The sequence below is a fragment of the Cannabis sativa genome, chromosome X, assembly GCF_029168945.1.
Source record: "Cannabis sativa cultivar Pink pepper isolate KNU-18-1 chromosome X, ASM2916894v1, whole genome shotgun sequence".
In the NCBI taxonomy this organism is placed as follows: Eukaryota; Viridiplantae; Streptophyta; class Magnoliopsida; order Rosales; family Cannabaceae; genus Cannabis; species Cannabis sativa.
In genome coordinates, this window is record NC_083610.1 from 74,574,785 (window position 1) to 74,589,253 (window position 14,469).

General features: G+C 28.5%; 1 protein-coding gene across 3 annotated transcripts; it reads left to right on the top strand.

Annotated features, from left to right (window-relative positions):
* The first annotated feature begins 1,626 nt into the window (after positions 1–1,626).
* On the top strand, positions 1,627–4,587 carry LOC115697659 (transcription initiation factor IIA subunit 2). Of its 3 annotated transcripts, none has more exons than XM_030624757.2 (4): positions 1,627–1,737; positions 1,941–2,092; positions 2,234–2,284; positions 4,020–4,587. In XM_030624757.2, exons 2-4 carry the CDS (start codon positions 1,964–1,966, stop codon positions 4,158–4,160), a joined length of 321 nt encoding a protein of 106 aa, XP_030480617.1. In that variant the 5' UTR covers positions 1,627–1,737; positions 1,941–1,963; the 3' UTR covers positions 4,161–4,587. The 3 variants fall into 3 exon arrangements, with proteins under 3 accessions (XP_030480617.1, XP_030480608.1, XP_060963311.1); XM_030624748.2 differs by having other exon boundaries at positions 1,644–1,803; XM_061107328.1 differs by having other exon boundaries at positions 1,667–1,737; positions 1,891–2,092.
* Positions 4,588–14,469: the final 9,882 nt, after the last annotated feature.

Below are 14,469 nucleotides of genomic sequence, written 5' to 3' on the forward strand. Positions count from 1 at the left end.
GTATTTTTGTAATTTATTTGTTGTTTTTGTCTATTTGTGAAATAATCCCTTTAATTTTGATGTCAACAATTTTTTTATGAGAGCATTGCTTTTTTTAAAAAAAAAAAGAAAAAAGCTTTCACCTTAATTGTAGAGCTACTATATTCGATTTTCTTTGACATAATAATTTTCTCTTCATCTGTTTATGGAACGAATACTAAGAGTATCTATAACGATGCACCATTTTACTAAATTAGTGTGAAATCTTGTCACAGTTACACTCGAATGACACACCATATTGTGCACTAAATTTTACACCAATTTAGTGTTGAACTTTTTTTTTTTTTGCATTCTAAGCCTTATTTTAATTTATTTTAGAAAATAATCTAATATTTTAGTCCTGAAATAAAAATTTATCACAAAAATAATAATTGATTTAATTAAAACACTAATATCTTGGAAAATGCAAAATAATAATAACAAAAATATTAATATTAGTATTAAATAAAATAAAAACAACATTACACTAAGTTATTAAACTAAAAAAACAACATTAATGAAAATAAACGTTAAGTAGAATAAAAATTTAATATGATCACTTAAGGATCTTAACCTTGAAGAATATTAAACTATGCAAGTGTGATTTTATTTAAGTTTTCTTTTTAAAAAAAAAAAAAAATATATGTAATGTTTAATTGATTTAATAAATATTTTATTTTATTAATTATTTTAAGATTTTAAATTTTGACTAGTAGCCATAATATAATTATATCATGAATTAGTTATTTTCGATAATTAATGTAAATAATATAAAATACAAGATGTTTTAAGTAAAATATATTTATTTGGTGGAATATTTAGTGTAATGTTTGGTGTGAATTATTAGAGTTATTGTACCAAAAATAAAAGATTCAACACTAAATTAATATAACCATTGAAGATAGTCTAATGAAGATTTTGATTACAACACCAAAATATTGAATAGGTGACATTTATAAATGTTACTATTGTTTACTTTTATCACATTTATTGAATTAGTAACATTTAGGACAAATGTGGGATATAACAGTGTACAAATCAACGGAACAAAAAATAAATCGACAAAACACATTGTACCACCGGATATAAATGGAGTAGTAAAAAAGTAATAAGTGTGAACTGTAAAATTGTAAAAAAATTAAAAAAAAAATAGTACCTAGTGTAAATTTTCTAAATATTTAGGAAAATTTACATGATATACTAATTTTTGTTATTTTTTTATAAAAGTACTGTCAGGCAGTATTTTTTACTTTTTTACTGTATTCTTTTATAACTTTCATATTGCAGTATATTGTGTTAAGTTTTCACTGTTGTTTTACTTGTATTTTTTAGTTGTTCTACTGTTGTTTTGAGTTGTTCTATTTTGTGTTCTACTGGTGTTTTATAAAAACACAGTATTTTTGAAAAATTTCCGTATGACAGTATTTTTGTAAAAATTAACCCAAATTTCAGTATTTTTGTAAGTTTTCATATTTGGGAATCACGGCAAAATGTTGATGGGCCTCAATAAGGTTGGACCTTGATGGGAATTATTTGGGCCTTCTAATTCTACGGCGATTAGCCCGTGAGGGGTATAAAAGTCATTTATGTCAAGACTCCTGATCCTTCGCTGCTATATATACCCAGAGCTACAAAAGCTAGGGTATAAAAAGCCCCAAATTTTCTCCGCTCCAAAAAATAATAAACATCATATTTCGAAGCGAACGTTAAGAAGATTTTGTGAGTCTTTTCCTCAAAACGTAGCTACCTAATTTCTAACTACAATTCTTTACCTCAATTTCATTTGTGAGTCTTTTGTTTTCTTCCTCTTGCAATTCTGTTTTTTTTTTCTTTTCGTTCTAATTTCGACAAATTCGTGGAAAATTTTGATAGGATTGGAACGTTATTGAGTTCATCAACTTCTTTTGTGTGTTTCATGGCAGATCGTGTGCTTTAACGAAGAATAATGGCGACATTCGAGCTTTATAGGAGGTCCACGATCGGGATGTGTCTCACTGAGACTTTGGATGAGATGGTTCAAAATGGTACACTAAGTCCCGAGCTTGCTATTCAGGTTCTAGTCCAGTTCGACAAGGTTTGACCCATCTCAAGTTTTCGAAGTCTTGGTTTCTTTAGTAGTTTGTATATACTCCAGTTCGAGTTTCTAGTTTTGCGAAATGTGACCCCCTTTTTTTTTCTTCTCTTACTTTTTTGTTTTATCCTTTCCAATTTCTAGTCTATGACAGAAGCTCTAGAAACCCAAGTGAAGAGTAAGGTCACCATTAAGGTAAGCATATCTTTCTGCTTTATTGTTGTTCGACTTTCTGCTACATATATATTATTCTGATTGTGATCTTCTAATACTGTGTGGGTTAGAGTGCATGTATTCTAGAACAACGACTATTTTTGGCTGGTTATGATTCAACATATAGATCATATAGTCATCAATAGGATAGAGTGCATGTATTATCAGATGTTTCTTGCTATTGTCCTTCAAGTGTAGGCTTTTGTTTTTCCAAAATATATAGCAGTTTAATGTTACATCCTAAGATAACTCCGTTTCTGAAGTCAAGGCTCTAATTATAAAGTGGTGCCTTCTCTAACATTTAATATATTAATTGCCAAATATGCCTTGTTGAAACCCGAATTAAAACAGCTGTAGAGCAGGGTGACATAAGTGTCAGTTTCTCTTCACAACTGTTGAGAAGTTCTTTGTATAAGAAGGGTGTAAACTTAAATGAAATTATAATTGGTTCTTACCTTTACAAATAGGAAAGAGAGCTACACAATTGTAAGCCTGGATTTTTTGGGAGGATTAGCTGCAAATGAAATATGTGAACCTACTTGTAATGTACTTTATATGTGAATTTAATCTCTGTAGGCGTATATGGTGTGTTTGACACACAATATAGGTAGATGCATATGCAATTTACCATCTTCTTTTAACATTCCCTTTAGATTCTGCTATTAGTTTATGTTAATTGTTAAGGACCAAATAACATGTGAAATAATAAAATTAAGATCTGATGTCATTTTTGTAGATAAAACATAGATGTTCCGACTGTTATTGTGCTTGTTTTTCAAATACTTCTTATATATCTTTTCAGACTTATTATCTCATTAACATTTTATCTGAAAATGTCAGTTAATTATCCAATTTATGTTATCCCTTTGTATCATATTTATGTTTCGTTCAATGTTTTGCAGTTGCCGTTTATGGGGGCCTACTAAGTACTTAGTAGTCAACATTTATTGATGAGAAGTGTATTATAAATGTAAAGAATGTGCTGTAGCAAAATGTAAACTTTTTGTAACAAAATATGATGAGGGCTTTTTATCATCAATTCTGTTTAGTTTGGAAAGAAGAAAAAAAAAATGTATTTTTGCACATCCATTGGTAGTACTCTATATACAAGAGTAGTATAGCTTGTTATTTTTCCCGAGTTCTAGTTGTATGTAATTGCAACTGACAACTAAAATGATGTAGCACAACCTAGATTGATTTTGTGGATCTTAGCAAAATATGTTGATAAGTTTAGTCTTAGTTTTGGTAGTAGCTTTTTTGCTTTTCCTTGTTAAACAAACTAAAAGACGTAGGATATGGACTCGCTATATCAACCTTAATTATTAAATTTGTTCTGGGAAGTCTGCATATTCACACACAAAGTTTCTTATTGATTAGCACCCACTGTAGTATTGTCCTGTGTTTTCTTATCTCTATTCAATTTAAGTATACTCGTGAATATCGTTTGTTTTACATTATTGTTTATACTACTTGCATGTTCTTTGAATTTCTGTGTTAATATTCATCTGTGTTTAAAAAAGAGTTGTAGAGGATCACGCTGAATGATTCTCACTTTTTCTTTTCCTTTGACTTCTGTGATTGACGCTTGTGTTCAGCTGAAAGGTTGTACTGCAACCCAAGTTGACTGTTTTTATTTATTTATTTATCTCTTATTTTGGAGCATTTGAGTGCAAAATATGTGAGAATTTTGACATGCTTATGTTTTGGTCCTCCGCAGGGACATCTGCACACCTACAGATTCTGTGACAACGTTTGGACCTTCATCTTACAGGATGCAGTGTTTAAGAATGAGGAATGCCAGGAAAATGTTGGACAGGTGAAGATCGTAGCGTGTGATTCAAAACTTCTCACACAATGAAATGTTTTAACCGTTGGAGAACATCCTAAATAAGTTCGTAAAGCTCTGTTGGTATTAGTGAGAGAGGGAGGGTAAATTATGGCGAGGAAGAACATCCGAACAAGTCCCACTGATTCGTAGGATTTGGCAACTTTTAGGAGCCTTAAATTCCAAAGCTTCTTCTTACCTTGACAATTATGTCTATGTGATGTTGATGTTTGTTGTGTGATTGTTAAGAATATTTCTAGGTTTCAGTTTGCCTTTCAGAAAATCAAACAATTTACAGATCAAACAGTAATTAGGTATATGGGAATCTATCTGCTTGTTCTGTGAAAAGCTATGGAAGGACCCCCTTTTTTATTTTTTGCTAATGTGGATTGGAGGAGGGGGTTGATAGTGGTTTGAATTAACAATTCTCACATATTATTCACTTGAAAAATATTTCAATGTTCTTTGGAATTTAAATGTGGGGAAAAAAACAGTTGAACAACTAGTTTCTGTTTTTCTGAAGGGAAATACAGTTGGACTATTGAACACCAATTTCCTGGTTTATTAAATAAAAAACAAACAGAAAAAGAAACAATTTTCTTAAAATACATGTACACATATGAGTTTAAAAAAATGATACACACTCATTGCTTTTGTAATGACGATATGCAGTTTGGATGATCGACGACTAATCATGTAACTCGGGCTTTGGAAATGGCACATGATGTCTCATTATCATCGTCATTGTCATTGATAAGGCTTCCTCCGATCACTGTTGAAGACTAATCCATTTTCATTTTTATGTTTTGATGATTCAAAATCAAATCTAAAAAAAAAACCCTCAAGAATATTCACTTAGAATTAGAAGACTATATTAAAGATTTTGAACAAAATGATAATTTTGTGATGTATAACAATGCTTTTGCGATAGTAGCTTGAAAACTTGTTGCGATATTTAACAATATTTTCGTGATGGTAGCATAAAATCTTATTTTTAGTTAAAATTGATGTTTAACGATGATATTATGGACAAAATTATTTTTGGCCAAAACGATGCTTTACGATGTTTTACCATGGTTTTTGGCAAACAACATTGTACCATTATTTTTGTTAAGCATACTTTTTTTAACTTAAAAATTAGGCTTTCGTGCCACTTATACGAAAGTAATATTATTGTAAAAGTATCGCAAAATCATCGTTTTGTTTAAAATTTAGTTTTTGGAGTTTCATATTTAAAAATAAAGTGCTAGCAAAACTAATAAATTATCCATAGATCTGTACAAAAAATTTAAATTAGAGTTTTAAACTAATATTATTGGAGGGTTTATTAAGTTTTTAATTTAATTACATTAACACATCAAAGGAAAAAATAATGATGATACTTTTTTTTTTTTTGCGTAAGGGTATATTAAGTTTTTAATTTAATTACATTAACACATCAAAGGAAAAAATAAGTTTTTTTGACGTGACATCCATATCCATTATAACAAATATGGATGTCACATCAAAAAAAAATATGGATGTAATGAAATTTAATAAAGCAAAATTATTAGAAGATAATTGACTAAAGAAAAAAGTAAAAATATATTAAGTCAATAGAAATGGAAAGGTGTACTCTAAGAAAAATACTAATAGTTCTTAATATTAATATAATTAAATTTAAATAATATAAATAAATATATATATATGGTAAGAATAATTAAGAAATCAAATTTAAAGCATAATTGAGATAACAACTAATAAAATATATAGTAATTATTGAATAATAATAAAGTAACAACAAAGGAAATTAAATATAGAACAGGCTCTTTACTTGTTTTTCTTTTATACGTTTTCAGTTTTGTTTTATTTAATTTTCAATCATTTGAAAATAATCGAACAAGCTTGTTTTTTTTAAAAAAAAAAAAAAATTCAAATTTTATTTAAGGCGTCTCTAGCTAGTTAGGAACACTTTTGGTATATATTTTTTTAAGATCATATTTAGTATATAAATTAAGATATCTTAAGGGTTTTACTATTTTTTAGATTTAGTGTTCATATTTTTGGTTAGTTTGTGCCATTTGGTTTGGCTTTTGTACTATATTATTTGGCTAATTTACAGTATATTGTTGACTCGTTTGCTCATGAATACAACCTCAAAGAGTGCTATTATCGATTTTTACAGATAAGTTTTAAATCTTACTTTTAATTATATTTTAATAATTTTAGAGGAATTTTTTTTCTATTATTTTATATCATAATTTTTATCATTTATTTGTTTGCTAATTGAATTTTGTTATTTTTTGGTAAAATAGTTAATTTTAGTTGGGATATGATTTGTTAAGTTTGATTAAGGGATTATTTCACAAATACACAAAAAAAAAAAAAAAATGACTATTTACAAAAATATGGAAAAATAAAGATAAGTTTTGATATATATGGCATAAAAACTTAATTACACTAAATATGGCATTTTTTTAAAAAACTTACAAATATGGGAAAAAGTCTTGAGTAATGCCATAAAAAACTTAAAATTTGTGTTTCTTTTTATTTATTTTTTCTTTTTTAAAAAAATAAAATACTAAAATAAATAAAAAATGATCTCAACTATAGATATTATTTTTTTTTTACAGAAATTAAACTTGTTTTTTTTTATTTAAACTACTATTTTTTTTCTTTGTTTTTTTGTTAAAAACTAATTATTTCATTAAAAGCAACAGAAAAAAAAAACCAGTTTCATCAACATCATCCTGAAGAAAAAACAATATAAAAAATTATAATCTAAAGATAATATAAACTTTAAAAATCAGTTTCATCAACATTGAAAGAAACTATTAATTTCATTAAAAAAATAAAAAAAAATAGTTTCATTATGTTATTAGAATTTTTTTTCAAGTTACTTTTTTATTATTTTGTTTCTAGGTTGGAAACTTACACTTATATTTTGTTATTAAATTATTGGTAGGCATTATGTGTTGTTTTGATTATATTTGTGATTAGTATTTTTTTTTTTTTGTATATTTGTGTGTGTGTATGTTTTTATTTGATTGTCTGATGAAACTGGTTTCAATTAACTTTATTATTAACATTTGTATTTTGTTATGATTTTTTATAACGTCAAAACTGGTTTCACATGTTTTAACTATTCTGTAATGGGGTTGCTCAATTTTTATGATATTATTATATATTTTTTCGTTTGTATAAAACCAGTTTTATTATTGTATGATATTGGAACAACAATTTTTATTTTATTTTAATTAATCAGTTTCTGACATACATATTATTTTATTATTTTCATAACTGGTTTTTTTAAGTAATTAATTTTTTTTTTATTGTTGTTCATAATTGAGTTTTATTCAATTTTTTATTAATTTATCTCAAGAAACTGGTTTTTATTTGTTTGTTTTTATTTTGGTTGTTTTACTAACTGGTTTCTCACATTCCACTGTTTTTTTTTTGTTATTCTTTTATGGTTTTTATTGCACTTTTGTCTCTTTAATTTTCTTTGTTTCTTTTTTTTTCTCTTTGATTTTAATTTGTGATTCTCTTTGTTATATTTGCTGCATATTGTATGTTTAAATTAACTCTAATTTTTGAGCAAGCAAATAAAAAATTAAATGCCAAAATAAAGAATGAAGTTAGAAGTTTGATTATTAGGTATTGATATAAATTTTATATGTTCGAAACTGGTTTTTAAATTTAGTATCGTTAATTTGTAAAAGTTTAGTTATTAGGCATTGTGTATTTTTTATTATGTTATTGTTGAAACTATTTTTTTTTTTTTGCCTCTTTTAATGAAATAATTCGTTTATTTTAATATTGATGAAACTGGTTTTTAAAGTTAGTATCGTCTTTAGATTGTAATTTTTTTCTTGTTGATGAAACTATTTTTTGTATTCTTTAAATGAAATTATTAGTTTCTTTCAATGTTGATGAAACTAGTTTTTAAAGTTTGGATTCTTTTTAGATTATAATTTTTTATATTGTTTTTTTTTTCAGGATGATATTGATGAAACTGGTTTTTTTTTCTGCTGTTTTTAATGGAATAATTAGTTTTTAACAAAAAAAAAACGAATAGTAGTTTAAATAAAAAAATAAGTTTAATTTTTGTAAAAAAAAAATGAAATATAAAAATGTACACTTATTATATATATTAAGAGAAAAAAATTAGGTTGAGAAAAAAATTGAAAAAAAAAAAAAGAGAGACTCAAAGAGAAATTAGAAAAAAAAATAGAGAGAGATAAGCGAAAGAAAGAAAAAAAAAAGTAGCAACTGACTTAAAAGTTGAAAAGAAAAAAGAGAGCCAAAATTGACTAAAAAAATATATAAAAAAGACAAAAAAAAAAAAAAACTTTTTGAAGTTTCAATAAGTAAAAAAGAAAAAAAAAATTAATAAAAGTATAAAAGTAAAATGTTCTTGTCAAATTAAAAATGTAATGTTTGAAAAAAAATGTAGTATTTGGTGTAAATTTTTCAAATAAAAAGAAACCTTAAAATGTAAGTGTAAAATAAATTAAAAAAATAAATAAAACTAATTAAGCTAAAAACAAAAACATAAAATATGGGATTGGATAATAAGTTTATAAAAATATGGCATATCAAATACCATAAAAAACTTAAATGTGAAAAAATGCCATAGAAAAGTGGCAAACCTAAAAATGCCATATTTTTCTAACTTTGTTATGAAATCCCATATTTCATGTAATTTTCACAAAAAAAAAAAATACAAAAATATAGTTTCATGAAATTTTAAACATTTTTACGATTTTTCTTATTTTATTTACAGAAAATACAGTCTTTTTATGTTGTACTCTTGTTAATTTGTTATTGATTTTTTGTTATCTGTATGTTATTTTTTGTTGTTATTTTAATGTTATTTAGATGTTATTTTTATATTACTTTTATATAATTTTCTTGTTGTTTTCGAGTTGTTTTCGAGTTGTTTTTATGGAAAACCGTAAAAATGTAAAGGGACCATTGGTGATGAGAGGTGGCAGCATCAATTGCAAAGGACAACATTAACGTGTGTGATGACAATATTGCCCTCGTGAGGAGGCAGTGCCATGAATGAAGGTACAGCTAAAAGTAAGTGAAATAAAAAAGTTGATTATGAAAAAGAGAGTTAATCATAAGGGGTAGTATAGTCAAACCCTTACAAAGTGGTACAAAAAATAATAAAAAAATCTACATAGACAGTGGAGAATACAAAACAAAACAAAGTGTTATGCTTTTCCGAATATTCCATAGCTTACCTTCCTTGTGAGGTATTAATCACAAAAAATGACCACTTCTTTTTTTTTTTGTTCTTTCTCATTCATAAAGACTAGGTAAGGATTGCACACGTGCCACCTACCAAATATTAGTTTAATTTCTTTTAAAATTATTATGACTACCTTTACTTTTTTTAAGAGATAGTTAAATTTTTTTTTAGATAGTGATAAAGATTATTATTGGAATTTATCATTGTGACATCGGTCATTGAATTAAGATAGTTTCTTAAATAAATACTATTAAACTATAAACTGCAAAATTAAGAAAGCAACATGAGACAAAATTATTTTTAAAAATTTAGACAATAAACATATAACGTCTTCAAACAGCACAACAAAAAAATTAAAACTTCAGCTTATAATATTAAAAAACTACATCAAACATCACAAAACAAATACCAAAAAATAAATTATATTAGAATAGTAATATACAAACAAAGTAATATATCAATAAAAAACTAAATTCTCATATTCTATCACTTGATGAAATATAATATATCAATAAAATACCAATTAATGAAAACAATTAAAAATCTTTGGCTAGTAACAACGTATTATCACCTAACTATTTCTAATTCTAACCCACCAAAATTCAATAATCATACCACATTAATTCATAAAACAAGATAATTTTTAAATTATTATTAAGGAGTATATTGTTTCCAAAAACATAAAGTGATTTTTCAATATTCCTATCTTAAAGACTAATCAATTTAATATTTAATCCAATACATCATACCCTCCCATTAAAAAAATATATATTGCATTTATAAAATCAAAAAGTAGCTTAAATAGGCTTCTAGAGTTTTCTATTGGTATGTGTACCAAACCTCCTGTACTGTTCATGGCGTCTCTAGTCCACCCAAAAGTGTATTGTGGTGGTTATCTTCCTCCACTAATCTCTAATCGATCCCTCTTCCCTTTTCATTATAATCTTTCTCACAATTATTTCAGCATTAATTGCTCTGAGGATCTTACTGTTCCTCTATATCATCTCAATATATTTTGGCAGGGCATTAAATGCAATCCTTTCCATTTTCTTAAGCCAAATTGTTCCATCTGGCCTTTCTCTCTCCTTTTTTCATCTTCTGAACATTATTACCCCCGTCCGTCGCTTTGATCTTGGCAAAATGGAGGCAAAGATCCAGAAACTCGAGGCTAACCATGCTCCTTTCATCATTTCTCCTACTTCCCCTACGATATTGGATGGGACTCGAAGATCCTTCAAGAGAATAAATAGGGCTTTCTGGTTTTTCCTATTTAAAGAATGTCTAATGCATCAAACTCTTCATCCTCATCTTTTCTTTGCTTCTATGGTTGAGTTGTTTCCGTTCTTCTCAAATTTAACTATGGATGACTTTCTAACTAATGTTTTGAATTCTTTAGCTTTAACCACTGAGGAAAATACAGTTTATACTTATGATGTGGGTTCTACTGAGTCTCATGTTGCTATTAGTCTCCTTCTTAGGTTACACACTATTAGACACTTTAACCGTTCCTCTCTCATGAAAACTCTATCTAAAATCTGGTCATCGCAATGTTGATTCCCTGTTATTGTCTCTGAACATGCTAATGGCTTGTTTCTTATTACCTTTGGGTATGAGGGTGATAAGGGTAGGATCTTAGAGGGCTAGCCTTGGTATTTTGCTCAAACTATAACTATTTTTGCTGCTCCTGACAGTTCTTTCCCCATTACCCCTAATCAACTTCATTATGTTCCATTTTGGATTCAGATTTATGGGATCCCTTTTATGTGTAAGTCTTATGAATTAGCCAAATTTATTGCTTCAAAAGTAGGGGATCTTATTGAAGTAGATCAGTCTACTATTAAGGAGGGTATTGGGCCCTATTTGAGGATTAGAATGTTGTTGGATATTAATTTGCCTATTAGGAGAGGGATGAATGTTAGGTTTATAAAGATGGGGAGGGAAATCATTAAATGGATCGATTTTAAGTATGAGAGATTGCCTAATTTCTGTTATTTTTTTTTTTTGGAAAGCTTGATCATACAAGGAAATATTGACATGCCTATTTACAAAAGTATGATGAGTGCCTTGCCCCTCCACCTTGTCCCTTTACTATTCTTCTTCGAGGAAAGGGAAAAATCACTAATAAACCTATTCCCTTTCAATATCCCCACCTCCCTACTATCTCTGTTGCCCACATGAACTATAGTGGTCTTAACCTTGCTTCTTCGATGATCAATCCTCAAGCTATCCAGTTTCCTTCTTTGTTCCACAATAGAATGCATGCTGAAAATCAGCTCAATGTCCCTCCTTCATCCAATGAAGTTATGATTCCCACACCCGTTAACCCTAATACCCAGAATTTGCTTCCTTCTGCTGGTAATACTGGTTCTGTTACTAACAGGTCCTCCCCAGTTTATGTCTCTTATCCGAAGAATTCTGTCATTATTGCTGACCAGTCTAGCAAGACTATTTCTGGGGGTATATTATATACTCAATCTGTTGCTGATGTTGCTCTAGAATCTGCTCAAGAGATGATTCTTCGAGGTTCTTCTATTTCTGGTACTATTGTTGACCATCAGGTTGGTCAACCTGATTCTTCTGTGCGAGGTAAAGGCCTTGATTTTGCTTCAGGAGTGAAGCGTGCTTCTTTTCAATCCCACCAAGCTTCTCTTGGTGGCTCTCTTCGTTCTATGCTCAAACAAGCTCATGCCAATGATCGTGATGATGGACCTTATTTTGCTTCCCTTTCTTTGGAATAGGCGGGTGATGCTGAGCACACCTACCTAGAAAAATAACTCTTATTAGCTGGAATGCACAGGGATTAGGTAGTAAGCGTGCATTCAGAAGACTCTCCCTCATGGTGAAGAAGCACAAACCTTCGGTTCTTTTTTTTTATGGAGACTCGTTTGCCACCTTGTGCAATGGATCGATTTAGGCTTTCTTTGAGTTTGAAGTCCCTAGGAAACATTATGTATTAGTTAGTTAAGTGTGTTCTTATGCTTTTATTCCAAATTAATTTAACATCTTACAAACAACATGTCCCATCATTCAAAATTAACAAATATACTAGAATTCAAAACTCACCATTGTTGAGTGAGCTTTGAGTTTTAAAACTCCAAACTCACTCAACTCAACTACAGCAACAAATAACTAACTAAAATCAATCACAACCATCTTAAACAAAGATTAAAAATACCATTAACACATAATAATCTATACAGAATAAAAAATCATCAATTTTAAACTTAAGAACTAAGCTTTTCTTCCAAAACTTTAAAGAGAAAGATAAAGCTAGGGTTACCTTAATTCTTTCCATCAACTCCTAGTTGTATTCCTTGGTGAATTGATGGAAAAAAATGAGAACCCAACTTGGTTCTTGGTCTCTTCTAAGGTCAAAGGTAGATAGAGAAAGAGATGATGTTGTTTCTTAATTTTTCTTTTATCTAAGGATAAGAACACACTTAACTAACTAATACATTGGTTTAATTCAACTTAAAAGAAATGGAATAAAAGATAAGGACTGAGTAATTAACCTAAAGGTTATTTCACTAAAGACAAAATTCTCAAAATACAAAACTATCCTTTATCAAAACTTAAAAAGATCTCTAACCTAGGGGTAAATTAGTCATAACCAATTATCCCAAAAAAAACCCTGATACATAACACATCAAGCCCAATAAAATAATCGGTACCATAAACTAATACCATTGTGGCATTTCTAGCCACCGATCGGGTCTCCACAGTTTTCGGACCTAAAAATATTTTATTTTAAGAATAATATATATAATACCCATATATTCAAATAAATTCTCCGTAATTAATAAATTATGCTTATATACTCATTTTTACTAAATTTCTTATTATAATATAATTAGCTTAATAAGATTATAATCTTATTCATTATACTACAATTACTCCCATATTCTCATATCTTAATAAAATATGCAATTATATATTATTATATTTTTGAGATATTACATAATCTATATATATATATATTATTTTGAGATTCTTGGGCTTATGGTTTATATTAGATAAAAACTTTTTTAACAAATTCCACCTCCATTTTTATAACTCTAATATGAACCATAAAAACCAACATTTATAACACTATATATATAGGATATATAGTATCATAAATTAAAAGAGAAATAACTTGAGTTACACGGTAATAAAGTTTGAGAAAATAGAATTGGTTTTCACTCCTTATTCTCTCTCTCTCTCTCTCTCTCTCTCTCTCTCTCTCTCTCTCTCTCTCTCTCTCTCTCTCTCTCTCTCTCTCTCTCTCTCTCTCTCTCTCTCTCTCTCTCTCTCTCTCTCTCTCTCTCTCTCTCTCTCTCTCTCTCTCTCTCTCTCTCTCTCTCTCTCTCTCTCTCTCTTCATCTCACACACATACACCATTACAGGTGTATGTGAGATTGAACAACATTGTCTCATTATAGTATCTCATGAGTTGAGTACACACTGTAATACCTAATTAATTCATCCAAATAAGATCTAATAGCCCACTCTATTCCTGAGTGTTGAGGGTTTCTTGGAAGATTAAGGTGTGAATTCTTCAACAAAATTTCTTGGATTGGATGATCGTTAGTTGTACTAAAAGAGAGCAAGGGTACCCTGATAGTCTTCAAGAGGTATTGTTTTCTTTTCATTGGTTTATATTTAATCTATATATATTATGTTGAGATCTTTGAGCTTATGGTTCATATTGGATAAAAACTATTTTTAACAAATTTGCTTTCGCTTTTCTAACTTTGATATGGACCATAAAAACTAACACTATTTGAGTAGTCTTCTTGAGAATTATGGCTTTTGCAATACTTGCTGGAGTGAATGATTATTGAATACCTTGATCAAATGAGAGTGTAAGTAGGGTCGTAGCTTTTGAGATGCTATTAGTAAATAGAGGTCAACTTCTCTATCAAAGGATATCAGACTTTTGCCCCTATTATCCTCTTGCTAATGTAATAAACAAGATGTTGGGATTTTGCTTCCTCACGGACCAAGACCGCGCTGACTGCATTCTCAGAGACACCCAAATAAAGGTACAGGTCCTCTCCTTGCACTGGTTTGGACAAAATCAGAGGCTTGGCCATGTGCTCTTTTAGTTTTTTAAGTGCTTCC